At 40.5% G+C, this 27,509-nt stretch overlaps 1 protein-coding gene and 1 non-coding gene across 5 annotated transcripts in view; both read left to right on the forward strand.

Moving 5' to 3' along the window:
* The window catches only part of POLA1 (DNA polymerase alpha 1, catalytic subunit), a 330,362-nt gene that overhangs the window by 37,505 nt on the left and 265,348 nt on the right, over positions 1–27,509 (forward strand). For all 4 annotated transcript variants that reach the window (XM_008272470.5, XM_089324875.1, XM_089324876.1 and 1 more), the window contains exons 16-26: positions 396–480; positions 2,137–2,198; positions 3,761–3,850; positions 6,478–6,594; positions 8,235–8,410; positions 11,581–11,710; positions 12,192–12,311; positions 14,027–14,123; positions 16,105–16,229; positions 20,067–20,216; positions 20,945–21,067. In XM_008272470.5, the coding sequence (XP_008270692.3) occupies positions 396–480; positions 2,137–2,198; positions 3,761–3,850; positions 6,478–6,594; positions 8,235–8,410; positions 11,581–11,710; positions 12,192–12,311; positions 14,027–14,123; positions 16,105–16,229; positions 20,067–20,216; positions 20,945–21,067 (1,275 nt within the window). The remainder of the gene's footprint in view (positions 1–395; positions 481–2,136; positions 2,199–3,760; positions 3,851–6,477; positions 6,595–8,234; positions 8,411–11,580; positions 11,711–12,191; positions 12,312–14,026; positions 14,124–16,104; positions 16,230–20,066; positions 20,217–20,944; positions 21,068–27,509) is intronic.
* LOC127485049 (small Cajal body-specific RNA 24) lies at positions 15,450–15,579 on the forward strand. Its single transcript, XR_007912249.1, has one exon.

Here is a 27,509-nt window from a genome sequence, read left to right on the forward strand (position 1 = left end):
TAGATAATCTACAGTGCATAGGACAGCCGCACAGCAAAGAATTATTAGGCCCAAGATGTCAATAGTGCCAAGGTTGAAAACTGCTATTTAAGAGATTCATGCTCAATTATTTCCTGATAAAATTATACTTCTAGATTTTGTTTCAGAATACTCTGAGGGGACACAGGAAGTGGGTTTGGCATAGGTAAATTTGGTAGTTGAAACTGGATGATGGGTATATATGTGAGTTAATTTTATTGTCTTTTGTAATTTGCTTAACTATTTACATAGTAAATAGTTACAAGTGTTCTTGAGTACTAAAATGTATACTTTTTATTTTGTTGGTGGATTGGGGGGAGAATGCAGAATCCATTGTGGGCATCTGCCCTGTGATCCTTTTCTGGCTTGCTTTGCAGATTATCGCTGTGGCCGCTTTGGTCCATCACAGTTTTGCCCTGGATAAGGCGCCCCCACAGCCCCCCTTCCAGTCACACTTCTGTGGTACGTGTTTTTTTAAGCTGGTTCACTAACGGCTTGATTTGCATTTTCTTCTTTTTTCCTCCAGCTGTTAAATCAGTAACTTGGTTTTCAAAAATTGTTTTCAAGAGTAGTGCAAGCATGTTGCTTAAGGTTTTTTTCAGTCGTGTAAACCAAGTTGTTTTGGATTGGTTGTCTCCATTTCAGCTGGTCTGTTTTGTTCTGGGAGCACATTCCTGCGCTAGTTCTACATCATTTTTCGATTCCAGTACTCACTCGTGGGGCTGAGTAGTTTTTCTATGTCAGAGTTAGGCTTTGACGATTTTCTGTGTCATCCGTGAAGCCAGTTTAGGAGCCTGGCCAGAGTTTGCTGTGTGACGAGGCACCATGCTTAGGAATAAAGGAACAAATGCATGTTTGCCTAGCTGGGGTCTTCAGGAGGTTTATGGGAAAATGTGTACTATGAAAATACATGTGTCAGTTTCAAAATTTTTTCAACCAAAATGATCTTTTAATTTCATTTTCCATGAAGTTCCTGAAGCCCACTTATATTTGGGAGGAGATTGGAGTTGGTTTGTGTGATACATAAAATTTGGTGGGTGGAATTATTCCACAGAATCCTACGTGTGTTTTTTTGTCTTCAAGAAATATTCTGACATACTTTGTCTTTAGAGTTTGGCCATTAAGTAAGCATTTTGTTGTTAAAACAGTGCTTTGGAGAGGGAATAGTACTGTTGATTTATTACGTTCCCTAAGGTCTTTTTCAGCCCAGAACTAGAGATTAGGTTTAGTAGCGTCTTTTGTTTGGTTTCTTGACTATTAGGAACACAGAACAAGAATGATGATGAGAATACTTTGGAAAATATCTGGAAGAGAGCGGTCGTTAGCTCCTTTCAGCATGCATATGTTTATTTTCTCTGTGCCTTTACAAATAGCGGTTCAGTATGTCGGGGAAACTGGTCATCTTTAAAAGCTTTTTGAACTTGGAGAAAGTTGAATTGAGTTCCTCCAAAGAATGCTGGTAGAGGCTTTGCTGATGAGGGAATTTCCTTTTAGAAATTCTCCATTTTGACTTCAGTAGATAAAAAGTGTTTCATCAAAGAGTTTTTGAAAATATGTTTATTTATTTATTTGAAAGAGTTACGGAGAGAAAGGGAGACAGACACACACACATACACACACACACACAGCGAGAGCGAACACGCAAGCAGTCTTCCATCTGCTGGTTTGTTCCCTAGCTGGCTGCACACACTAGGGCTGGGGCAAGTAGCAGCTAAGAGTTTTTTCTGGGTCTCCCATGTGGGTGGCAGGAGCCCATGCACTTGGGCCATCTTCTGTTGATTTTTCCCAGGCCATTAGCAGGGAGCTGGATTAGAAATGGAGCATCTGGGACATGAACCGGCACCGACATGGAATGCCTGCATTGCAGGTGGCAGCTTTACCTGCTATACCACAATGCCAGGCCCCATCAAAGCATTTTTAACAATTGTAGGGATATAGGTTTATGTGCTTGGCTAGTCTTTTGAGGTCTAACAACATGACCAATGGAAATACTTGATCCTCTTAAATCTAGGAATTGGAGGGGATTTATTTACATTTAAGACAATTTACCATTCTAAAATATTCAGTCAAAATGTGCTTGAAATATATGTTAAAATCTTTATTTTTTCCTTCTTATAGTTGTGTCTAAACCAAAGGACTGTATTTTCCCATATGCTTTCACAGAAGTCATTAAGGAAAAGGTAAAGAACTTAACTATTTATTTCTTTTAAATATGAAACACCTATTTATTTGTAAAGAGAGAAAATAGGAGGGTGGTATGGACTAGTATAAACAGACTATTATTTAGTAGGTCTGTTCTGCTGGATTGGACTATGGCATTAACTCATTAAAATGTGTTAGAAATATAAAACTAGAAATATTATTTAGCCTTGTTTAAGTGTTTTACCACCTAAAAGCAATAGGATTTTACAGATGAATAGGCACAAACCCTCCCTCAGATTCCTCATTTGGAAGCTTTTCCAAAATGTATGATCACATGATTCCTGCTTTGGGAACAGTGTTGGGTAGAACCCTCCCCACCATGAAGGAAGCCCAGTGAAATTGGGAATACTGTGAATGTTACAGGGCCCTGTATTGGCAATGTTCACATGGACAGACCAACATTGGTGAGTGACTGCTAAACTCCCAGTTTGTTCCATGAAGTAATTTTCATGAGTGGTTAATAAAAAAAATCCGGGGGTGGGTATGGGGGTTGCCTAGAATGATGTATGGTGTTTTTCACAAAGGTAAATTTATTCAGTCATATGAATTTCTTTTGTGGGGGAGAGTATGTCATATCTTTTATAAAATGATGGTGTTGATTAATTTGTAGGTTTATTTTTTAATGTCCTTACTTGAAAAAAATTTTAAAAATTAGCCATCTTGTCAGGTTCCATATATTTTATTTTAAATTGGCTTGAGAAGTCCAGTGGTTGAGGGGGAGACTATTAGGCTCGTCTGTGATTTATGAAATGCTCTGAATTGGAAAATTCTATTAGAGTAAAACTGGCCTTTTTAAAAACAGAGCTGGTTGTAGAAAACATAAAGCTGGAAAGCCTGCCCACTGCCCTGGAGGGTGAACCCCTGGTCTCTATTTTCTCCGTTCTGTCTCCTAAAATAGAGTCTTTTCTACTTAAAAAAAGAAAAAAAACATATACCTATCAACATCCATTTTAAGAGATTTTTTAAAAAATTAGAATCATTCTTTTAAATACCTCATTTGTATTCAGTATTCCAAGTGAAAGCCTTTTATGTAAAGATAGGTTTCGTTTATATTTAAAGCACTTGTAATTCTTAACATGTGTTTGTTTTTAGTCTAGTTTGTTATTTTTTCTTATACCACTATTTGAGATTATTTTGTACAGTCTTTGAGATTTCTTTGCCTGATAAATACATAAACAGTGAAGTCTACCAGGGATTATATAGGAAAATAAGTAATGTTTTTGATAGGTAGTCTGATTTATGAGCTGTAAAATCTGTCCAGATGCTCAAGAATGTCCCTGTGGAGGGACATGTCTGCACTTGATGTTGCTTAGCACTTAAAAATTTTTGCTTTATTCACATGCTTATTACTAGAATGAGCTCCTCAGAGACTTTGCACAATTATTACCATAAAACCTAGAATCAGGAATTTCATTGCTGCATTTAGGTTTGAAATGGATAAGTTTCTTTTAACCCTAACTAGTCTTCCCTTGGTTGAACAGCAAACCAAGGTACAATACTTGAGAGTACAGTCAGTGACTGGAATGTTCTTATTTAACAGAATGTGAAGGTTGAGGTTGCCGCAACAGAAAGAACACTGCTGGGTTTTTTCCTTGCAAAAGTTCACAAAATTGATCCTGATATCATTGTGGTGAGTAGATGTTTGATCACGTGTCGGGGAAGCTCTTCATTTCTTAAGTTCTTTCAGTGTGACTTTATTGGTACTTTTGAGAAGCAGAGTATTTTTTCAGAGTGAAGTGACCCTATGGACATGTTGGAATTGCCATACTTTCTGCTGATGAAAGGGGAAAAAAACTCAGCCCACTCCAAATAGTTTTTTCTCTAATAGAAAGCACATAAGTAAGGAAACTTGTGTAAACTGGTAGTATCTTCAAACTACTTTTTGGCTTAATGGCCCAGTTATATAGTGGTCATGGGAGTTAATTCCCTTGGATGAGTACAAATCACAAAACTAAGTATTTGTTTTAAAGATTATTTATTTGAAAGACAGAGAGAGAAGGTCTTCCATCTGCTGGTTCATTCCCCAAATGGCCCCAATAGCTAGAGCTGGGCTGATCTGGAGCCAGGAGGTTTTTCTGGGTCTCCCACATGGGTGCAGGGGCCTAAGGACTTGGGCCATCTTCTACTGCTTTCCCAGGCCATAGTGGAGAGCTGGATTGGAAGTGGAGCAGCCAGGACTTCAGCTGGTACCCAATGGGATGCTGGCACTGAAGGCGGCAGTTTTACCCGCTGTGCCATAGTGCCAGTCCCAAAACTAAGTATTTTAATTTTGTGAGCATGATCGATCTCTATGACATACTGCTTTGACAGTTCAGGCATAGGAATTTTTTCTCTTGACAGTCTAGTATGTTCCCACTAGTGAAAGCTGATAATAATTCATTGAGTTGTTTTTAGCTCCAGTTCCTCAGAGTCATAAAGCAACATTTTTCTTTTTAAAACTTTATTTGACAGAGGGAGATGTCCCATCTATTGGTTCACTCTCCAAATACCCACAACAGCTAGGGCTGGGCAAGGCTGGAGCCAGGAGCCTGGAACTCATTCTGGGTCTCCTGTTGGCTTGGCAAGGGCCCAACTCCTTGCATGTTCACCGGCTGCCTCCCAGGGTGTATTTTAGCAAGAAGCTGGAATTGAGAGCGGAAACAAGACTTGAACTCAGGTACCCCATCTTATGGATTGTGGGTGTCCCAAGCAGTGTCTTAACTGTTAATGCCAAATACCTACTCCAACAACATTTTGCTTTTGTGTATCCTCTGGCCTTAGTGTGTAACTCCTTGATAGATATTTCTCCTACTGTCTTATTTCTGGGCTAATAGATCAATCAAATTGTATTGTGTTTTGGGGATTTTTTTGGAGGCAGGTAAGCTGTAAATATATTAAATGTTATACCAGTAATTTCTTTACATTGAAGTTTTATAAAATGTTTGCCGTATTCTTCTCCAAGTTCATGTTTACTCCTGGGTACCCTCTGTGGCAGTGGTAAAACTGACATCCTGAGAGTCTGGATTATAACTGTGTTCTGCTTCCCTTATGAGATTTCAGGACCCATCTCTAAAGCACCAAGATTCTGTCTACAGTGCTGTAATATGGTGCTCTAAATCAGCGTGAGGCACTCACCCAGACTCCAGTAACAATATTTTGGACTCCAAGGAGATGTCAGGGAGCTTGGATACTTGATCTAGCTTACAGAATTAGAGCCAAGTATGTGGATGAGAAATGCAGGTAGAAGATGGATTCCTGACATGGGATTGGGTCCTTGATTCCAGGCGGAGTTTGGAAATGAGACTTTCTCAAGTCCTCTGAGTCTTTTAATAGAAAAAAACTGCCATAAATATATACATACATATATATAGTGATAAAATACGTGTAACAAAATTGATCATCTTGACCATTTTTAAGTGCAGCCATTACCACCTCCCATCTTTGTAACTTATTGTATAAAATGAAACCTCTGTACTCACTGACTCCCATTCTCAACAGCCTCTGGCATCTATCATTCTCCATGTATCTCTAGTGGTATCTATTTTTAATAAAACTGATTACAAGTAAATCTATTTATTGATCTGAATTATTTCCAAATTTGATTAATTTTTAGTAAACAGGCATATGAACCATGTTAATTTCTATTTTTATTGGGAATTATCATTTTAGATAGGAAAAATCTGGTTGCATTTTTGAGATGCATTTCAGTTTTATTTCTTTGTTTTGTTGAAGTTTCTTATTTGACCTATTTAATGATATGTATTTATTTTGTTGCACACCAATTAAGGTTCTAACTCAGTGGTATTGAACTCAGTTTTTAAAGAAGAAACTAAGTGCATTCATGAGTTTTCCAAGACGTTGATAATCTGTTATATAACACAGACAAGTTCTCAGTTTTTAAGGTAGTAAAATGAAATTGTTTGAATATAGCTTTTACTGATAACATAAAAATTATGGTACATTAAAATTTGCATTTGCCTCAGAGCCTGTGAGGCATGAGCTGCAAATTAAAAGACATCATATGAGCCTTGCATCAATTAGGATGAAATAAAGTTTATTCCAGCAATCTGCTTAGCAGCCTTGTTAATGTCAAAGCTAATGAATGCTACTGATGAATAAATTCCTCAAGAAGAAAAGACCCCTAATCGGAGGTAAGCTCATGATGTCTTCAATTAGAGACCAGATAAAGAAAGGGCAAAGAGATTCTTTGCATATGAAGATAAATTCTCTAATTTGCGTTTGTTGTAACATTATTGGCTGCCTTCTTTTTCTGACTAGGGTCATAATATTTATGGGTTTGATCTGGAAGTACTACTGCAGAGAATTAACATGTGCAAAGTTCCTCACTGGTCCAAGATAGGTCGACTGAAGCGATTCAGCATGCCAAAGCTTGGGGTAATTATAATTTTCAGAATCTTATTTTTTATTTGGTGTTTTTATGTAGGGTACCCAATGGGGAACACATTCTAATTTTTAAAACAGGAATTCATTGCCACAGTGCTGGCCCCCAAGGAATTCATTGCCTTGTGATAGAAATTTCAGTACATTTTAACTTTTGCACCAAACATCTTTTCCTTTGAGCCCAGCAATTTATGTGCAAAAGCCACTAGTAGTTTTTAAAATCTGTGGTTAAACAACAAGATGATGACACATACATATTATGTTCACTTCCATTTTGCATTCCCTTACAGCATTCTTTCCCTTAGTGATATCTTTTAGGGAAAGGTTGCAGGGTTCAGAAATAATTGCGTGTTACTTGGTAAGAATCAAAGGGAGTTGATGTTGAATGTCTTAAGACAGTGGGTTATGTACTTTTTGTGTTACTTACCTTGCACAATAACCCCATTCTCATGGGGACAACAGAATTTGATCAAGATTATATAACTGGGGAGGGAAAGAACTGAGATTTAAACCCAGACCTGTCTCATTTCCTTAAAGCCCATGTATTTTTTCATTCTGCCTGCTGGCTTCGTGTAGGGAGGCTTGGATGGTTTTTGAGCCTTTTTCCTTAACCTGCTACTGTTTGGTGCTTAAAATCTTATTTTATTTAAAGCTTGTAAATAAAATGGTTATGATGGCCCATCAGAAATCTTAGGACCCTATACCTTTCATAATGTTGTCTAGAGGATTCCACTGTTACAGAGCAGAGTTGGGGCCACTGCTCTTTGCTTCTTTTCCTAGTCATTCTTTAATATGGTAGAGTCATTATTAACATTTCATCAGAACACTTGCCTAGTTAACTCCTTCTTCCTTTCAAAATTTTCTTTATATGGTATCTCCTCAGTAGGTCTACCCTGCTCACTGTGTTAAAACCTGCTTGCCCTGGTAAACCCTACATGATTGGTGGGAACCCTGTTGCTTGTATAATCACTCCGGAGTCTGTATTAGCAGGAAGGTGGAGTCATGAGCCAGAGCCAGAAATCAAACACAGGCAGTCTGCTATGGATACGGGCATCTTTACCACTAGACTGAACACCCACTCCGTGTTTTTTTTTTAATTTATTTCTCTATTGTAGAGGTGGAATTATGGGGTGGAGGGGGAGTGATAGAGAGGTCTTCCATTCACTGGTTCACTCCCCAAATGGCCACAACGGCTGGAGCTAGGCCTATCTGAAGCCAGGAGCCAGGAGCTTCTTCTGGGTCTCCCAAGTGGGTGCAGGTACCCAAGCATTTGGGCCATCTTCCGTTCCTTTCCTGGGTGCATTAGCAGAGAGCTGGATTGGAAGTGGAGCAGCTGGTATTCTAACCAGCACCCATATAGGATGCCAGCACTGCAAGCAGAAGCTTAACTTACTACGACACAGCACTGGCCCCGACTCCTGTTTTTTATTGTGTATTTCAAGCAGGGCCAGAAATTGTTAACTGCTCTGTTCTTAGAGCTTTGATAATTTTCATATATATAGTAAATGTCAATAAATATTTGATTGATAAATAGAATGAGAGTTTTATTACTGGCCAGCTTCAAAATAGGTTAGAATGAAATGTTCACAGTGTATCCTCGTTCATGGGATTTGCTTTTTGTCCCCACCTCATAGGGCCGGAGTGGATTTGGTGAAAGAAATGCTACCTGTGGCCGAATGATCTGTGATGTGGAAATTTCAGCAAAGGAATTGATTCGTTGTAAAAGCTACCATTTGTCCGAACTTGTTCAACAGATTCTGAAAACTGAAAGAACTGTGATTCCAATGGAAAATGTACAAAATATGTATAGGTATGATCCTAGATTCTTCAGAATTTTTTTGTCTTGAAATCAACAAATGCAGGATGCCAGTACCATCATTAGGCTGCAGTGGCACAGCCAGGGCTGGTATGGATGGGAAGTTGCCTGTCTGCATGTCAGAACCACCATCTCCATTACTTTAATAATTTGAGCTAGTTTTCCACTTTAGTTACTTAATTTGATCAGTTTATCTCTATTTCCCTTACCTGTCTTAACACTACCAATTGTAGTTTAGAAATCGGTAGGAAGTTTAGATTTTGATCTTCAATTCATTCTTTCAGGAATTAGTGTAGCTATTTTAGAAATATAAAAACTGAGCTATCATTAACTTATTTAGAGATATTGTCTGCTTATTTCTTTTTTTAAAAGATTTATTTATTTATTTGAAAGAGTTTCACAGAGAGACAAGGAGAGACGGGGGGTGGGGGGTGGGTCTTCCATCTGCTGGTTCACTCCCTAGTTGGCCGCAATGGCCGGAGCTGCACCGATCCGAAGCCAGGAGCCTGGAGCTTCTTCTGGGTCTTCCTTATGGGTGCAGGGGGCCCAAGGACCTGGGCCATCTTCTGCTGCTTTCCCAGGCCATAGCAGAGAGCTGGATCGATAGTGGAGCAGCGGGACCTGAACCAGTGCCCGTATGGGATGCTGGCACTGCAGGTGGAGGCTTTACCTGCTATGCCACAGTGCCGGCCCCACCTGTTTATTTCTTAAATAAGGTTTTTTCCTACCCTCTGGTCATTTTTAAAAGAGATACATTTATTTATTGGAAAGGCAGAGTTAGAGAGAGGGAGAGGCAGGGGGAGAGAAAGAGAGAGTACACGAGAGAAATCTTCTATCTGTTGGTTCACTCCCCAAATGACTGCGATGGCTGGGTGTACCAGGCTGAAGTCAGGAACCTATAACTTCATCTGGGTTTCACATGTGGGGGGCAGGGGCCCAAGCATTTGGGCCACTTTTCAGTGCTTTCCCAGGCGCATTAGAGGGAGCTGGGTCAGAAGTGGAACAGCCTGATACTTCAACCAGCGTCCATGTGGGATGCCAGCATTGCAAGTGGTTGCTTAACCCACTGTGCCACAATGCCATCACCCTGCCCGCCCGCCCCAATTCTTTTCTGCCCATTTGTCCATCCTGAGTCCTTGGATTACTGTTCTTTTCTGGGCTATGTTTTTTTTATTTTAAGATTTATTTATTTATTTGAAAGTCAGAGTTACACAGAGAAGGCGAAGCAGACAGAGAGAGAGAGAGAGAGAGAGAGAGAGAGGTCTTCCATTTGCTGGTTCACTCCCCAGATGGCCGCAAGGGCCAGAGCTGAGAAGATCCAAAGCCAGGAGCCAGGAGCTTCTTCTGGGTCTCCCATGCAGGTGCAGGGGCCTAAGTGCTTGGGCCATCTTCTATTGCTTTCCCAGGCCATGGCACAGAGCTGGATTGCAAGTGAAGCAGCTGGTACTCGAACTGGCGCCCATATGGGATGCCGGCATTGCAGGTGGAGGCTTTATCCGCTATGCTACGGCGCTGGCCCCTGGGCTATGTTTATCTCTAGGTGATCTCCTTGAGCCTTAAGAGATTCATTTCCACATGGGGACTGATGCCACTCATCTGCTCGTATTCACCTTAGACACTCCCACCCCTGAATTCCAGAGTCAAGGGTCCCCCGTGCCTGTTGTGCTTGATGTCTAATATGAGCCTCCAGCTTTTTGAAAACTGACCTCCTGATCTTCACCCCTAGGTTTTTCCTCTAGTCTTTCCTTATTAAATTAATAGCAAATCTTTTTTTTCCATTACTGCCGGAAACCTCCAAAGTCTTCCTCTGTCCAAAGCCTCAAAGACATGCTTGATTCCTCTCTCACGTCCAGTGTTAGCTCTGTTGGGGGAGGATCCTGTCAGCTGTGGCTTCCAGATACATTTAGATATGACCATTTCTGCCTCCATTGGACCCACCCTGCCAAGCCATCATCCTCTTTTCCCAGGATTATAGCATTTTTTTTCTACTGATCTGCTTGCTTTTGTCCTTGCCCCCTTGTGGTCTGACTGGAATTATCTTGCTAAAGTTGAGTCAGATATGGTACTCTTTTATCTGCAGGATCCTATACAGTGTCTCTATATCATTAACTCTTGTTCTTTTACAGCTTTCTTTATCATTGTCTCTAATACAACTATATTGCTCCTTGAATTTGCCCGGTTTGCACCCAGTGAAGGCCTTTATTTAAAATTAATTAATTACTTTTTTTGACAGGCAGAGTTAGACAGGGAGAGAGAGACAGAGAGAAAGGTCTTCCTTCCATTGGTTCACCCCCAAATGGCCACCACAGCCAGCGCACTGTGCCGATCCGAAGCCAGAAGCCAGGTGCTTCTCCTGGTCTCCCATGGGGTGCAGGGCCCAAGCACTTGGGCCATCCTCCACTGCACTCCCGGACCACAGCAGAGAGCTGGCCTGGAAGAGGAGCAACCGGGACAGAATCCGGTGCCCCAACAGGGACTAGAACCCAGAGTGCCGGCGCCGTAGGTAGAGGGTTAATCTAGTGAGCTGTGGCGCCGGCTCTTCAGTGAAGGCCTTGAATATGCTGTTCGATCTGCCTGGAATGCTCTTCCCTCCAATACCCATCTGTAAACCTTGCTCCCTCTCTTCAGTGTCTTTACTCTAAGTGAAGTCTTCCTCCATTTTTTAAGGAAAGTTTCAGTCTCTCCTCCTGATACTTAATATTCCTTTTGCTTCTTAACTGTTTCTCTTTAGCACATGTATGTTTAATTTATTTGTCTTTTTTATAGTCTGTCTCCTTAATGAGGATATGGACTCCATGAGGATGAGAATTTTTGTCTTTTTGTCTGTCGTGGTTACAGCCAGTGCCTGGCTCATAGTAAGCATAATGTACTTATTAGAATGAATTAAAGGATCTAGGTAGATTCTGGTTTGTTGTTAGCATATAACTTCATTTTACCATTATGGGATTTTTTTGTGTATTCTCAAGAAGGGCATTAGGATCAGTGGTGTGAACGAACTTACAGTTACATAACTACGTCATTTTAAATTATTTCCAAAGCAGAAGTGCCATTGCTCTGAAGTTACTTACAACAAAAATTCCTTGCTATATTTTATGAGGTTCTGATTATAGTCATTGTTTCTTTTAATTACTTGATTCTGTTTCATTCTTACCTTTTTTGTACAGTGAACCTTCTCATCTGTTGTACCTGTTGGAGCACACCTGGAAAGATGCCAAGTTCATTTTGCAGATTATGTGTGAGCTAAATGTTCTTCCATTAGCATTGCAGATCACTAACATCGCCGGGAACGTTATGGTAAATTTAACTCAGAAGGGGAAAAAAGCATTTCCTGTTGGATTCAGTGTTTGCTTGGGGTAGTTGTTATATGATAATGAGTCTAAATGCATGCTTATAAAATGAGTAACTTGGATTCTGAAAGCTGGGCTTCTTTTGTAAAAGGAAGAACTGCTTGTGAGAAGGGGAGGAATGCCAGGTGCAGTGTTGAAATTTGGGCGAACATAAGGATGATCTCTCTAACATCTGGATGTGTCTGTCTGGTGAATGGTCCTTTTAAGGGTAGAGAAATAGCCAAGTTATCAATATTTTAAGTTCTCTTTGTCTCTTAACTATAGTGTTTGAGGAAAATTTCAGACATAATTTAGTACCTTTTTCAAAAAAAAAAAAAACCCTTGTTTTTAGAATAGTTTAGAAGGAGGTACTGTGATTAACAACTCAGAGTTGGTGTTGTTTGTTGTGGTTTTGAGCTCCAGTTTTAAAATGCAATTCTGTTTTACAGTCCAGGACACTGATGGGTGGACGATCTGAGCGTAATGAGTTCTTGTTGCTTCATGCGTTTTATGAAAACAACTATATTGTGCCTGACAAGCAGATTTTCAGAAAGCCTCAGCAAAAACTGGTGGGTCCAAAATTGTATACTCTTACACCTTTTCTTAAGATTCTTTATATTACCTGGGTAGCTTTTTTCCTGGCTGTGATAACAACTGCATCCAAAATAATTATTCTCCTGTGCACTGTAAACACTCTGTCGTGATTCTTCTGTTGGATTTATGTGAGCATTTCCTTCTTCACTTTTCTCTATACATGCAAAATTATTTGCGGAATGTCATGTTCCTTGATGGATGACCATACATGGAAAGTATTTTGCCATCTTAGCTCCACCCAAAATTAAATGCCAGTAAAATCTTTTACTTCCTTAAACTTTCCTTTCCTTTACTTTTTTGTTGAATTTGTACTATTATTAAGGTCACCATTGTCAGGTTTCTGAAGTGATCTCTATGACATTGAAACTGAAACCTATTTTAACTACTGTTTTATCAGCACTGATAAAAATGGATTTGTAATGGGAACTGAGTGTTAGAATGTGATTTGGGTTTGTCCATTTGGTTATTTTAGGTACATTATCAGGATTGGTATAGGGAATATTAATTTAGTGGAATTTAACTTCTGGAGTGTTGCATGTTGATCATTAATAAACTACTTGGGAATAGATATTCAGTATATGGGTATACTTATTTTAAGGTATCAATATTAATAATGAGAATACATGAAATATATGTTTTTCCTTTATGATGTTAATGAATTTAATACGATTCTTTCAAAATGTCAAATTTTATGTAATATGAAGTTATTTTAATGATTCATTGAATTTAAAAAAAATTTTTTTTTATGTTGGTTTGAGAGGCAGAGTTACAGACAGAGAAAGATAGAGAGAGAGGTCTTCCATCTTCTGGTTCACTTCCCAAATAGCTGCAACTGCCGGAGCTGGGCTAATCTGAAGCAAGGAGCCAAGAGCTTCTTCTGGTTCCCCCCTGTGGGTGCAAGGGCCCAAGGTGCACTTGGGCCATCTTCCACTGCTTACTCAGGCCATAAGCTGAGAGCTAGATCAGAAGAGGAGCAGCCAGGATTTGAACTGGCTGGGATGCTGGTGGAGGCTTAGCCTCTTACGCCACAGCACTGGCTCTGATTCATTGGTTTTTAACGTGGAATTTTTATGAATTCAGCAATTTTTTTTAAAGGCATAGCTTTTTTTTTTTTTTTTTTTTGACAGGCAGGGTGGACAGTGAGAGAGAGAGAGAGAAAGGTCTTCCTTTGCCATTGGTTCACCCTCCAATGGCTGCTGTGGACGGCGCACCGCGCTGATCCGATGGCAGGAGCCAGGTGCTTCTCCTGGTCTCCCATGGGGTGCAGGGCCCAAGCACTTGGGCCATCCTCCACTGCACTCCCGGGCCACAGCAGAGAGCTGGCCTGGAAGAGGAGCAATCAGGACAGAATCCGGCACCCCGACCAGGACTAGAACCCGGTGTGCCAGCGCTGCAGGTGGAGGATTAGCCCATTGAGCCGCAGCGCCGGCCTGAATTCAGCAATATTAAAAATAGAATTTGTGTATTTTTTTAGCTCAGAGACACAGTATATTTGTTCAGGAAGTTAATATGCTTGGCACTTATTTGGACTCATAAACATTATAATAACTGCCATTCTCTACATGTAGGACCACTAATGATAAGTAAGTAATGTTTGCTAATATTGAGTACTGCACATGTTAGAATGTTAAATTTCTAAGTTAGTTGATTAGTTACAGGCTGGTAAAGTTATATTTCCATTTGGTATTAGGGTGATGAAGATGAAATGGATGGAGACACTGATAAATACAAGAAAGGACGTAGGAAAGCAGCTTATGCTGGAGGTTTGGTCTTGGACCCCAAAGTTGGTAAGCCTGGGCAAGGGACTGGTTATCCACTGGTGTTATGGAATGGCTTTTTTTTCTTTTTTAATTATTTGAAAGGCAGAGTTACAGACAGAGATCTCCCATCTGCTGGTTTACTCCCCAAATGGCTGCTATGGCTATGGCTGTGGCTGGGCCAGGCCAAAGCCAGGAACCAGGAGCCAGGAGCGTCCTCTGGGTCTCTCTTGCAGGTGCAGGGGCCCAAGCACTTCGGCCGTCTGCCACTGCTTCCCACGCATATCAGCAGGGATCTGGATTGGAACTAGATCAGCCAGGTCTCGAACCTGTGTCCATATGGGATGCTGGCACCGTGGGCAGAGGCTTGACTTCCTACGCCACAACACTGGCCCATGAGTGGAATTTCCTAACCTATAGCTTGTCTTGAGAGACTAGAATTAAAGCTTCTAGGTCAGCAAATAGGTCTCTTATTGACTTTATCCTGTGAAAGTTTTTTGCCAGGCATGTGACATGTGACATGGAATTAATTTTTTTTGCTATTTTCCAATAAAAATTTTTATGCACATTGAAGCTTAAATTTCATATGGCTGTCCTGTATCATGAAATACTAATCTGTTGACTTTTTCAAAGTATTCTAAAATGTAAAAAACTTCTTACCTCATGGATGCTACAAAAACAGACGATAGGCTGGATTTGGTCACACGTTGTTTGCCTAATACTGGTTCAGTGTATGGACAGTTGTTTGTCCTGTGGGAGGGGCACCTTTGTCTTCATTTACCCTGTGAGGGTGGGCTCTGCCTCTTTCCAATGAAACAGGGACAGTTCAGTTGGACAGCAAAGTTTAAACAGTACAAACAGTAACCAGCCACCAAATTGAAATTTAATTTTTCCCTATTGTGATAAATGGCAAAGAAGGTGTTTTGTAGTGTACAGATCTAGAAAGAACATTTCTAATAATTTTCTTAATCGTGTTCAGGTGTATGGTTCAGCAGTTGTGTTAAGTGCTTTCACATGGCTATGCAGAAATTACGTGAATTTTATCAAGCAACCTGATCTCTTGAGTAGGAGCTATTTTTGACAAAAGCAATTTTATTATTAGTTATAATGAAATGGAACAGTAGTACATTGTGTTAAGTACATCTGGATTTGAATTTTGGCTATGTGATCTTGGGCTGCCTGTTGTTTAACCTCTGTAAGCCTCAGTTTCCTCTTCTGTAAAATGGAAATAAGAATAGTACCTACCACACAAAGGTTTAAAGTAATAGAAGTGAATAGAAGTGATTGTTTAGTAGAGTGCTAGATGCAGAGTAAGCTGTCAGTATATGTTAGCAATTGTTATTACTGTTTTAACAGTGGACATTTACTTTTGTTTGGTTTCTTCTCAAAGTGAAGATAACTCATTGTGAATGTCCTAGAACAATATAGTAGCTTTCTGTTCACCTTTTGCAAGTGAAAAAGGTGAATCGTTCCACTGCTGACATTTATATATACCTGTCTTGTCTGATTTTTTCGTGGTCTGTATACGCATAAATAAGCTGCTCATTTTACTCTTTGAAAGTGTGATTGTAAAACTACTTATATAATACGTATATAAGTACTCACTGGGGCTTTATTTGGGATGGGCATGGAAGAGTAGGTGGGAGAGAATGCCTTCTTGATAGACAATTTAAGAACTCTTTTAAAAATGCATATGAAACCTCCCTAAAGTAATTGATGTGAAGTGTTTGCCCATGATGATGGTGTGCTTTGGGGGCTGGTGGAAAAAGACTGGTGGTCATTGGTTCCAAGGAGAGAGGACATCTTTTCATCCCTCTTTGGTGGTCTGGCTTTGTCCTCTAGTCCAAGTCAGTTTATGAAGTGCTAGTTGGCCCTTTTTTCCCCTTTTGTGTACTCCTTAGCTCTGGTAGTGTGCAGTTTCTAATTTACTTGGTACTATAGTACTCTGCTGTGATGTTTTGACAGTTATGCTTTCCTTCAGACTTTGACATGATGTGACTTTTTTTCACAGGTTTTTATGATAAATTCGTTTTGCTTCTGGACTTCAACAGTTTATATCCTTCCATTATTCAGGAATTTAACATCTGTTTTACAACAGTGCAAAGAGTTGTTTCAGAGGCCCAGAAAGTTACAGAGGTTTGTATTCAGCAGGGAAGAGGTACTTAAAATTGAGGTTAAAAGTGTCGCTTGGGTCTCTTAACTATTTTTGAAGTTACCGTGGTAGGGGAAAGGGCAAGAATGATAGAGGCTCTCTGCTGCCTGGGAGCCGACGGACAGGCAGAACTTTGAGTCCACAGAGGCTCTCCTTATGGATTTTGCCATGAGACAGGTGGGAAATGTGACCCAACCATCAGTGATTATCAGTTGGAAAGGGGTCACAGTGGTGATTGGGGAGTATTGCACAAGAGAAGACGGAGCTGAATTTCGACCTGGGAGAGGAGCTAGATGAAATCAGTACCAGTGGCAGAACCTCTGAGACTGTCGTTAGCTGGAGTGGAGGCAAACTTGGTCACACACAGAAATGGGATGGCAAAGGAAAATGTTTTGTAAGAAATTAAGGATGACAGACTGGATAAGACTCTTTGTTTTGGTGGTGTGGTTGCTGTTTCTGGTCTGGGGCTGCAGCAGCTCTTCATTGTTTGCATTTACTCAAGTCTCACTGCTGTCCTGCTGTTACTGCATGGCCGATCTCTAGATAGTTACCTTGGTGTGGAGGTGGAAAATGGTGATTTCTAAACTTGTCACTCTAAGCAGCTAGCCCAATTTTGATACACAAATTTACCATGTTTTATAATTTGCATTAAGATATCAAGGCACAATTTTTTAATAAAGAAATGAATCCATTTAAAAATTTCCTTTGGAATGCAAATCAAATTGGAATAAAAATCCTACACACTTGTTAAAAAAATTGCTTGAAGAAGGAAGAGAGAATCAAAGGGGTTAGCATTCTGGTTTTTCTTCTTAAATGATAGGTTAATTACATCTTTTCTTAGTGGTCAAAAAAGGAGAGGGTTGGGTAGAAAGACTCAGACTGGTTCTGTGTCTTTTTTAAAACAACTTTATTGAGGTATAATTCACATGCCACACAATCCACCTAATTAAAGTGTAAAGTTCAGTGGCATTTAGTGTGTTCATGGAATTTGCAACATCGCCACAATCAGTTTTAGGACATTTTCATTATTCTCCAAAGAAACCTTTTAGCTGTCACCTCCTTCAACTCAACCCCTTCATCCTTCCCATTTCTAGGAAACCACTAATCTTTCTGCCTGCATAGATGTTTGTATTCTGGACGTTTCTTATAAATGGAGCCATACAATATGCAGTCTTTGATACCTATCTTGTTTCCCTTAAGCATACTGTTTTCAGGATTCATCTGTGTTGTAGCATATGTTAATATTCCATTCCTTTTTATTACACAATGATAAAGTATGCATTTATTTTGTTTATTACCTCTTTATTGCTTTTTTATTTTTTATATATGGCAGATGTTTATTTGCTCTGCAGCTGCTGAATTTACCTTTTAGTTCCAACCACACATTGGGGAACTATTTTTCAGTCCTAGTTCTGTACTTCCAGAAGAGAGAAGCTGATAGGCTTACCTGGGTCAGTGAGCACCCTGGTCCCATCACCTGTGACCACAAGAGTAAGTTTAGAGTACAAATCTGCTAAGTATGGAACTTTTCTGTGAGGCAAGGCGATAACTTTACAGAGAAGGTATCAGGTAGACGTCCCCAAAGATAGTGACTGTGTTCAATTAGTATTTTTTGGACTCTGACCTCCTACTGTGCCAGCCTTGTGATAATTACTATTGTCCACTGACTCCTCTCTGCCCCATTTTTTTTTATTTGAGCTTTCCAGTTTTGGATTCTGGATGTACAAAAGAATCATTTCAGAGTTTGGAGGGACCTCAGAGGTCATAAGAAATACTCGGCATGCTACAACCTACAGATTCTGTAGCATTTCGTGTGCAATGCCTTCTTTGTTATCAAGACACTTGATGTCACAGGGATGGTAGTGGTAGAACTGGCAGCGGATTGTACATTTCCTTACTCCAGATCTTTTCACATTACTTTTTATCTGACTTTGATAGTTGCCGTAAATAAATTGGAATGTATACCAAGACCTCTTTAATAGGTTTGCTGTCATCTGCTTTATTGGAAAACAATAGTTGGTTCCTATTACTATCGTAAGAGTGTTTATTGAGGATATTGATCATTATAAAATCAGATACTTTGTAAAAGATGGGTTATAAAAGGGCATTGGCTTGACATACTTTAAGCCATGAGGTTTATTTTTAGTTTTGATCCATTGAAATGGCAAATGTGCCTGACATTTCTTTGCAGCTTGTTAATAGAATTAATAGAGGCTTGAGAAAAATGGTCTAATGCTTTTTCTGCCTTTTCCTGATAGAAACTTTCATACAATAAAGGCTATTGGTTGCTTTTCTTAAATGTTTTTTTTCCTCCACTGGTCGCAGGGCAATTTATAGGTAAAATGTAGTATAAATGCTAGAGAATCTATGTGTGTTAATTTTTAGAAATGTCATGGTGTACTTAAATATGCTACAAACTTTTAAAAGAGGCTTGCTGATTTAATATTTAGCTTTTTATTTTTAGTTTAAACATTTACAGTAATTGCTATGATTCTTTCTGGTTTAAAAAATCTGTAGCATTTTGTTTGGTAATACCAATTATTTAAAACAGGAGTTTAGTGCTGGGACTGTTTTAGTAATCCTACAGATCTTTATTGGTGTTTATATTTTGTTATATATTTTTACAATATTTTATTCATTTGAAAGGTGGAATGATGGAGAGATACAGAGAGAGATTCACTCCTAAGATGGCTGTAGTGGCTGAGGCTGGGCCAGGCTGAAGCTAGGAACCTGGAACTCCATCTGGGTCTCCCGGGGCACAAATATGTGGGCCATTGTCTGCTGCTTTCGCTGGTGCATTAGGAGGGACCTGGGTCGGAAACAAAGCAGCTGAGACTCAATTGGAGCTCTGATATGGGATGTCAGTGTTGTAGGCTGGGGCTTAACCTGCTGTGCCACACACTGGCCCCTGGTGTTTATATTTTAGAAACAACATCCCCAAACCTGTTGCTCCTGAATATTGTTGAAGTTAAGATAGTATGTGTGATTCGTTCCTTTAAATGAAATCTAAATTTCTAACTGCAGGGGTGGGAGATACTGGGAGTGACAGGCTGAAAGAATTGGGAGGAAGGGGGACAATGTTGGCTTGTTCTACAACCTTCTCAGCATACCTTGGAGATATTGTGGGTGTAGTTCCAGACCACTGCCATATGGTGAATATTGCAATAAAGCAAATCGTACAAGGTATATTATTGTTTTCAGTAAATATGAAAGCTATGCTTACATTATACTGTAGTCTGTGAAGTAAGCAGTAACGTTATACCTAAAAAACTGGTGTATATATCTTAATTTAAAAATACTTGATCATGTGGGTGGCATTTAGCCTAGCACTTAAGACAGTCGTGAAGACACCTATATCCCACCGTGGATACCTGAGCCTGATTTCCAGCTCCAGCTCCTGACTCTGGGGAGACAGAGGTGGTGACTCAAATATTTGGTTTCTTTAACCCATGTAGGAAACCTGGATTAAATTCCTGATACCCAGCTTTAGACTCAGCAGTTGTGGGTATTTGGAGAGTGAACCAATAGGTAGGAGCTCTCTGTCTCCCTGCCTCTCATAAAATGCTAACTGTCATCTGAGTTGTTGGAAGAATGACGCTGATAGACTTGTTTGATGTGCAGTTACCACAGACCTTGTATTTGATTTGGGGGGGAGCAAGTATTTGTGAAGTGCAGTGAAATGAGCTACACCTATACTACGCATACATTTTTGACATTTACATATACAACAGGGTAACTTTTTAAGATGTAATCAGGTATTTTAGAAATTCATTTCACAAGAGTTTTTGATTTGTCTGAAATTTCTGTTTTATGTTTATCAGGATGGAGAACAAGAACAAATCCCTGAGTTGCCAGATCCAGGCTTAGAAATGGGCATTTTGCCCAGAGAGATCCGGAAACTGGTAGAGCGGAGAAAACATGTCAAACAGCTAATGAAACAGCAAGATTTAAATCCAGACCTTGTTCTTCAGGTATATCTTTTCTTTCTTTCTTTCTTTTTTTTTTTTTAAGACAGTTGCAGAGGCAGAGAGAGAGGTCTTCCATCCGCTGGTTCACTCCCTAAATGGCCTCAATGGCTGGAGCTGGGCCAATCTGAAGCCAGGAGCCAGGTGATTCTTTCGGGTCTCCCACGTGGGTGCAGGGGCTCAAGGACTTGGGCCGTCTTCTACTGCCTTCCCAGGCCATAGCAGAGAGCTGGATTGGAAGTGGAACAGCCGGGTCTAGAACCAGTTCCCATATGGGATGCCAACGCTTCTGGCCAGGCCTTTAACCTGATGCGCCACAGCACCGGCTCCCAGGTGTATCTTTTCACTAAGAGACACCCGAGGGAGAGTCTCATTCTTATGTATTTGATTATTTAGGAGTGGTATGGGCAGGGTGCTGTAGGCTAATGCATATGCTTGTTTGAACGTGATCATTCAAAACGGCTAGAATGCCTCGGAATGGGAGGTTCCTCCTACAAAATCTGTGTCTGAGCAAGGCCCTCTGACTCCTGGGAGCTTTGGTGTCTTTGTTTACTTGCTTCTAGGATGTTAGGGAATTGTGGATCTGGGAGGATGGATTGACTATGCTAAGAGCTTTTTTTTTTCAGGGATATTGAATGTTTCTCTTTTTCAGTGGTGGTTAGAAGGACATATAATGTAATGCTTAAGCATCTGCAAATATTGTTGTTTGTCTTTTGTCCTTGTGTGACCTGCAGTATGACATTCGACAGAAGGCTTTGAAGCTTACAGCGAACAGTATGTACGGTTGCCTGGGATTTTCCTACAGCAGGTTTTACGCCAAACCACTGGCTGCCTTGGTGACATACAAAGGAAGAGAGGTAAATGGCTTAATAATATTTATGTCCTCAGAATATTTTATATATGTTATAGTTCAGGACAGCTAAATTTTTTAGTTTGCTGTATAGCTTCAAATGTCCCTTTTCTTTGGACAGGTTTGAGAAAAATAGATATTTAAGGATTCATTTATTCATGAGTTCAATGTGTGTCTTTACTAACCATCTGCTATGTGCCAGGCTTCTCCTGGGCACTGGGGATAGAGTGTTGAACAAGATCTGAAACGTCCCTGCTGTCACAAGGGTTGCTTTCCCTGGAGTGGCGAGAGTGGAGAAGGGAGACATTGATCTGAGACGTGGGGAGGGGGAGAAGGTAGTGAGTAAACAAATGTAAGAAATAACTAAGGAAATATAATAGAAGTAAATGCTCTGCAGATAGGTAAGACAGGGATGGGCTAGAGAATGGGATGGCTAGTTTAGGTTGGTAATGAAGTCTACTTTGGATATTACATGAATGAGACCTAAATGATAAAAGGGGAATGGGTACTTTTTGCTGATGGATTAGCTTAGAGAATGGGGAAAAGGTAGAAATGAAGAATATTGCTAGTGGAGCATTAAATGAAGATGGGGAAAATTGGGAAGGAGGGACTAGGAGTTGCATCTTAGATGTGTTACCTTGGAGATGAGTAATGGATCTCCAAACATATTAAGCAGCTAGTTGGATGTATACATCCAGAGTTCCAGGAATATATCAGGACTGGAGTAATCGGTCAAGAGTTCCAGGAATATATCAGGACTGGAGTAATCGGTCAAGAGTTCCAGGAATATATCAGGACTGGAGTAATCGGTCAAGAGTTCCAGGAATATATCAGGACTGGAGTAATCGGTCAAGAGTTCCAGGAATATATCAGGACTGGAGTAATCGGTCAAGAGTTCCAGGAATATATCAGGACTGGAGTAACCGGTCAAGAGTTCCAGGAATATATCAGGACTGGAGTAACCGGTCAAGAGTTCCAGGAATATATCAGGACTGGAGTAATCGGTCAAGAGTTCCAGGAATATATCAGGACTGGAGTAATCGGTCAAGAGTTCCAGGAATATATCAGGACTGGAGTAACAGGTCAAGAGTTCCAGGAATATATCAGGACTGGAGTAACAGGTCAAGAGTTCCAGGAATATATCAGGACTGGAGTAACAGGACAAGAGTTCCAGGAATATATCAGGACTGGAGTAATCGGTCAAGAGTTCCAGGAATATATCAGGACTGGAGTAATCGGTCAAGAGTTCCAGGAATATATCAGGACTGGAGTAATCGGTCAGGAGTTCCAGGAATATATCAGGACTGGAGTAATCGGTCAAGAGTTCCAGGAATATATCAGGACTGGAGTAACAGGTCAAGAGTTCCAGGAATATATCAGGACTGGAGTAACAGGACAAGAGTTCCAGGAATATATCAGGACTGGAGTAATCGGTCAAGAGTTCCAGGAATATATCAGGACTGGAGTAACAGGTCAAGAGTTCCAGGAATATATCAGGACTGGAGTAATCGGTCAAGAGTTCCAGGAATATATCAGGACTGGAGTAATCGGTCAAGAGTTCCAGGAATATATCAGGACTGGAGTAATCGGTCAGGAGTTCCAGGAATATATCAGGACTGGAGTAACAGGTCAGGAGTTCCAGGAATATATCAGGACTGGAGTAATCGGTCAGGAGTTCCAGGAATATATCAGGACTGGAGTAATCGGTCAGGAGTTCCAGGAATATATCAGGACTGGAGTAATCGGTCAGGAGTTCCAGGAATATATCAGGACTGGAGTAATCGGTCAAGAGTTCCAGGAATATATCAGGACTGGAGTAATCGGTCAAGAGTTCCAGGAATATATCAGGACTGGAGTAATCGGTCAGGAGTTCCAGGAATATATCAGGACTGGAGTAACAGGTCAAGAGTTCCAGGAATATATCAGGACTGGAGTAACAGGTCAAGAGTTCCAGGAATATATCAGGACTGGAGTAACAGGTCAAGAGTTCCAGGAATATATCAGGACTGGAGTAATCGGTCAAGAGTTCCAGGAATATATCAGGACTGGAGTAACAGGTCAAGAGTTCCAGGAATATATCAGGACTGGAGTAATCGGTCAAGAGTTCCAGGAATATATCAGGACTGGAGTAATCGGTCAAGAGTTCCAGGAATATATCAGGACTGGAGTAATCGGTCAAGAGTTCCAGGAATATATCAGGACTGGAGTAACAGGTCAAGAGTTCCAGGAATATATCAGGACTGGAGTAATCGGTCAAGAGTTCCAGGAATGTATCAGGACTGGAGTAATCTGTCAAGATTTACTGGCTTTAGAAGGATGTCCCTGCTCCCACTCTTCCAAAAAAAGAAAGGCCATTGCTACACAGATTTTCGGTGTTGTCACTTTGAAAACTGTAAACTTCATCTGCTTTAGTACTAGGTACATAAGTTTTGTTTCTTTTTAATAAGAGAGAGTAATAGAGAAGAAGAGAAAGAAACAGAGAAATCTTCTATATGCTGTCTCACTCGTTAAGTGCCCACAATAGCTGGGGTTGGGTCAGGCTGAAACCAGGAGTCAGGAACTCCATCTGGGTCTCGTACCTGGGTGATGGGGCCCAAGCACTTGAGCTGTCTGTCATCTGCTGCCTCCCAGATAGTGTGTTACCAGGAAGCTGGATTGGAAGTGGAGGAGCATTCCAGTTAATAGCTTAACTTGCTGTGCCGCAACCATGAAGTTTTTTTTTTTTCTAAAAGATTTTATTTATTTATTTCAGAGGTAGAGTTAACTATAGTGAGAGGGAGGGAAGGAGATAAAGGTCTTCCAACCGCTGGTTCACTCCCCAATTGGCCGCATGGGCGGGAGCTGAGCTGATTCGAAGCCAGGAGCCAGGAGCTTCCTCCAGGTCTGCCACATGGGTGCAGGGGCCCAAACGTTTTGGCCATCTTCCACTGCCCTCCCAGGCCACAGCAGAGAGCTGGATCAGAAGCGGAGCAGCTGGGACTAGAACCAATGCCCATATGGGATGCTGGCACTGCAGGCAGAGGATTAACCTACTGTGCCACAGCGCCGGCCCCTGAAGTTTTCTTAATTTGTAAAAGAATATTTATATTAAATTCCTTTTAACTTCTTTAAGCTTTTGTTTGCTGCCTCTCAGTGAACGTAAGGCTCCTTGGTCTTAAAGAAGGGAAGTAATAGGGGCCGGTGCTGTGGCGCAGTGGGTTAAAGCCCTGGCCTGCAGTGCCGGCATCCCTTATGGGCACCTGTTTGAGTCCCAGCTGCTCTACTTCCAGTCCAGCTCTCTGCTATGGCCTGGGAAAGCAGTGGAAATGGCCCAAGCACTTGGGCCCCTGCACCTGTGTGGGAGACCCAGAAGAAGCTCCTGGCTCCTGGCTTTGGATCAGCTCAGCTCTGGCCCTTGTGGTCATTTGGGGAGTGAACCAGTGGATGGAAGATCTTTCTCTCTCTCTGGCTCTACCTCTGTAACTCTTTCAAATAAACCAAAATAATTTTTTTAAAAGAAGGGAGGTAGTAGTTTTGGGTAACATGCTTGTATTAGGGAGCTGGACTCAGAGTATTCTAGCGCAGGGATTGGTGAGTTATGACAAGTGGGCCTAATCCAGCCTACCATCTGTTTTTGTAAATAAGGTTTTATTGGAACAGATCCAAGCTCATTCATGTATGTATTATTTAGGATCACTTTTGTGTGACGACAGCGGAGTTGAGTTGTCAGGATAGAGTCTTGCATGACCCAGAGAGCCTAAAATATTTACTGTTTGGTCTATTTTCAAAAAAATGTTTGCTGATTCCTGCTTCTGAGTCTAGACCAGTTGTATCCAGTAGAACATTATGGTGTTCTGTATATTCTCCAGTATACCAACCTCTAGCCACCAGTGGCTAGTGACTGCATGATATTTGGTTAGTGCCAATGAGCCAAAGAACTGGTTGCTTAGATTTAATAATTAGAAATGGAATGAATTTAAACAGCCACAGGTGACTCATGGCCACTGTATTAGTACAGATCTAGCTGGTATATGCAACAAACATCAGAATGCTTCGGGTCACTCTTCTGTTGGCAGCTGTCTCAAAGACTTGGCTTAGGGTGCAGGGAGGAAGGACAAAACATGTGTTAACACCAGTGATATGCTAGAAGTTTTTTTGTTTGACAGAGTGGACAGTGAGAGAGAGAGACAGAGGAAAGGTCTTCCTTTGCCGTTGGTTCACCCTCCAATGGCTGCCACGGCCGGCGCACCGCGCTGATCCGAAGCCAGGAGCCAGGTGCTTCTCCTGGTCTCCCATGGGGTGCAGGGCCCAAGGACCTGGTCCATCCTCCTCTGCACTCTCTGGCCACAGCAGAGAGCTGGCCTGGAAGAGGGGCAACCGGGACAGAATCCGGCACCCCGACCGGGACTAGAACCCGGTGTGCCGGCGCCGCTAGGTGGATGATTAGCCTGTTGAGCCGCGGCGCCGGCCCTAGAAGTTTTGTGTGTATCATTTCATTATATCCACACAAGAGTACTTTTATATAGATAATCCCATTCCCATTTTGCAGATGAGGAATCTAAGCACCAAAGATGTGAAGTATAACAAGAGGCTGTTTCGTTTTCATTCCATATCTTCTTGATTGTTTTTTACTGTGTCAGGGTTGTCCCCCTCTCCGAATGTCTTTCGTGGTTGTAGTTGTGCTTTATGTTCCACCTGTATTCCTTCAAGGTCATCTTTTCCATACTGATCTCAAGATATAGACCTTTTATACATGGGAGAGATGAGATGTTTTAGGGGCTAGTTGAAGTGAAAGAAGGATGTTTTCAGTTTCTTAGGCTAAGTTTGCTTCAAAATTATTTAAATTTTGTTTCTGTATATATATCCAGTGGCTTCTGGTAGAATACCATCTTATTTTTGTATTAGGAAATGCACTCACTATGCCCCAACTGGGTGCTAATACATGGGTTGACTATTGAGATTGGATCAAGGTTACTCTTAAGTTTCTCACGAGAGGCAATAGTTGACAATTTACTCCCTTGGAGAGTGCCTCTTGCTGTTGGGAAATCCCTGTTGTTACATTTTCTGCGTTGGCTCAGAAATCCACAAGCTTAAAAGGGCACTGTTGATAATGACAAGCCCCAAATTTGTCCAATGATCTCCCCCACTCCCTTAATCCATTGTATTTTAAGGGCAATATTTTCGTTTAGCTGTATTTTTTAATAAGGAGTTTAAACGCAGAGTTTTTATTTTTCAGTTGTATGACAGTGATAAATCTTTAATCTGTGAAAAACCCCTAATCTCTCCATTAAAAAGCAAAGAATTTCAAATATATCTAGAAATAATCATGTGATTTAAATTCTTAGTTTTCTACTTTGTTTCCCCCCTTTGTTCCTTTCTACATTTGATGATAAATACAGTCACTGGAATGTAGGCCTTTAAAGTAATGGGCAGTTAATGATACATAAATATACATTTACTCCCTGGAACTCTTATCAAAGAAGATCCAACTTCACTTACAAAAATGACAAAATTATTTCTTAAAGTAGAAATGATTGTTAAAGTACTGGTGATAATTATTAGCCTTTGTGGATGGTAATTGTCTTGCTATGAAGTCTTACTGATTTTCAGGTATGTCTTAATTATTAAAGAGGTGGAAGGGGTAAAGTATAAAATGAGAGGCAGTTTGCTGAGATTTTGGAATATCTTTATAACTTACTAGACTGGGATTTTTGGTAAAAAGATAGAATGGGTAAAAGAATGGGGAATATGATAGAATGCATAAAATAATACAATAATTTGAAGATCCTACCACTGGTATCTTTTTAAAGTCCTTGTAGGATAAATTAGATTAAAGCTCAAATGGAAATTAATGAGAAGGTAACCTTGCAGTATTTCATTGCAAAAGATGATAGCATTTTGTATTTGTATATGGATTAATATACAGTCTGAGGAGACTTTGAAGACCCCTTCTCCATTTTTTATTTCCAAATCTGTTTTGTATGTACTCGGTTTTGTTGGAATCAAGTAGTTTGGCTCTGCTCACCAAATAATTTCTGTAATCAAATGTATTATGGCTGCGAGTAATTACTGATTGTACTTTTAAAAGCAGATTGACAATAAAAGTGCTAATAATTGTGTCAAATGGATATCAAGATTGTTTTTCACAGGTGTGATCTTTTACACTTAAAGTCTTCTATGATTTTTAATTGCTCTGTTATATAAGAATTAGTTAAGGAATTGTACGAGGGACCTCACAATGTGCAAGTTACTTGGAAATAATGAAGTCATTGTTTCCCGCGAAGTAATAGGGAAATTTTATTAATAGACATTAGGAAGTGAACTTATACAAATGCCTTCTGTACTTGAGTTTGCTCTGTGTAGCGAGGCATAAAAAAGAAGTTGGTAAGCCTGTAGCATTGGGTGCACATGCATATTTAAACCATGAAGAAAACATCAGTTGTCAAGTATCATGTGTGGTAATTGAAGGG

This window comes from Oryctolagus cuniculus, chromosome X (genome assembly GCF_051225735.1).
Source record: "Oryctolagus cuniculus isolate XC-2025 breed Fujian yellow rabbit chromosome X, ASM5122573v1, whole genome shotgun sequence".
Classification (NCBI taxonomy): domain Eukaryota; kingdom Metazoa; phylum Chordata; class Mammalia; order Lagomorpha; family Leporidae; genus Oryctolagus; species Oryctolagus cuniculus.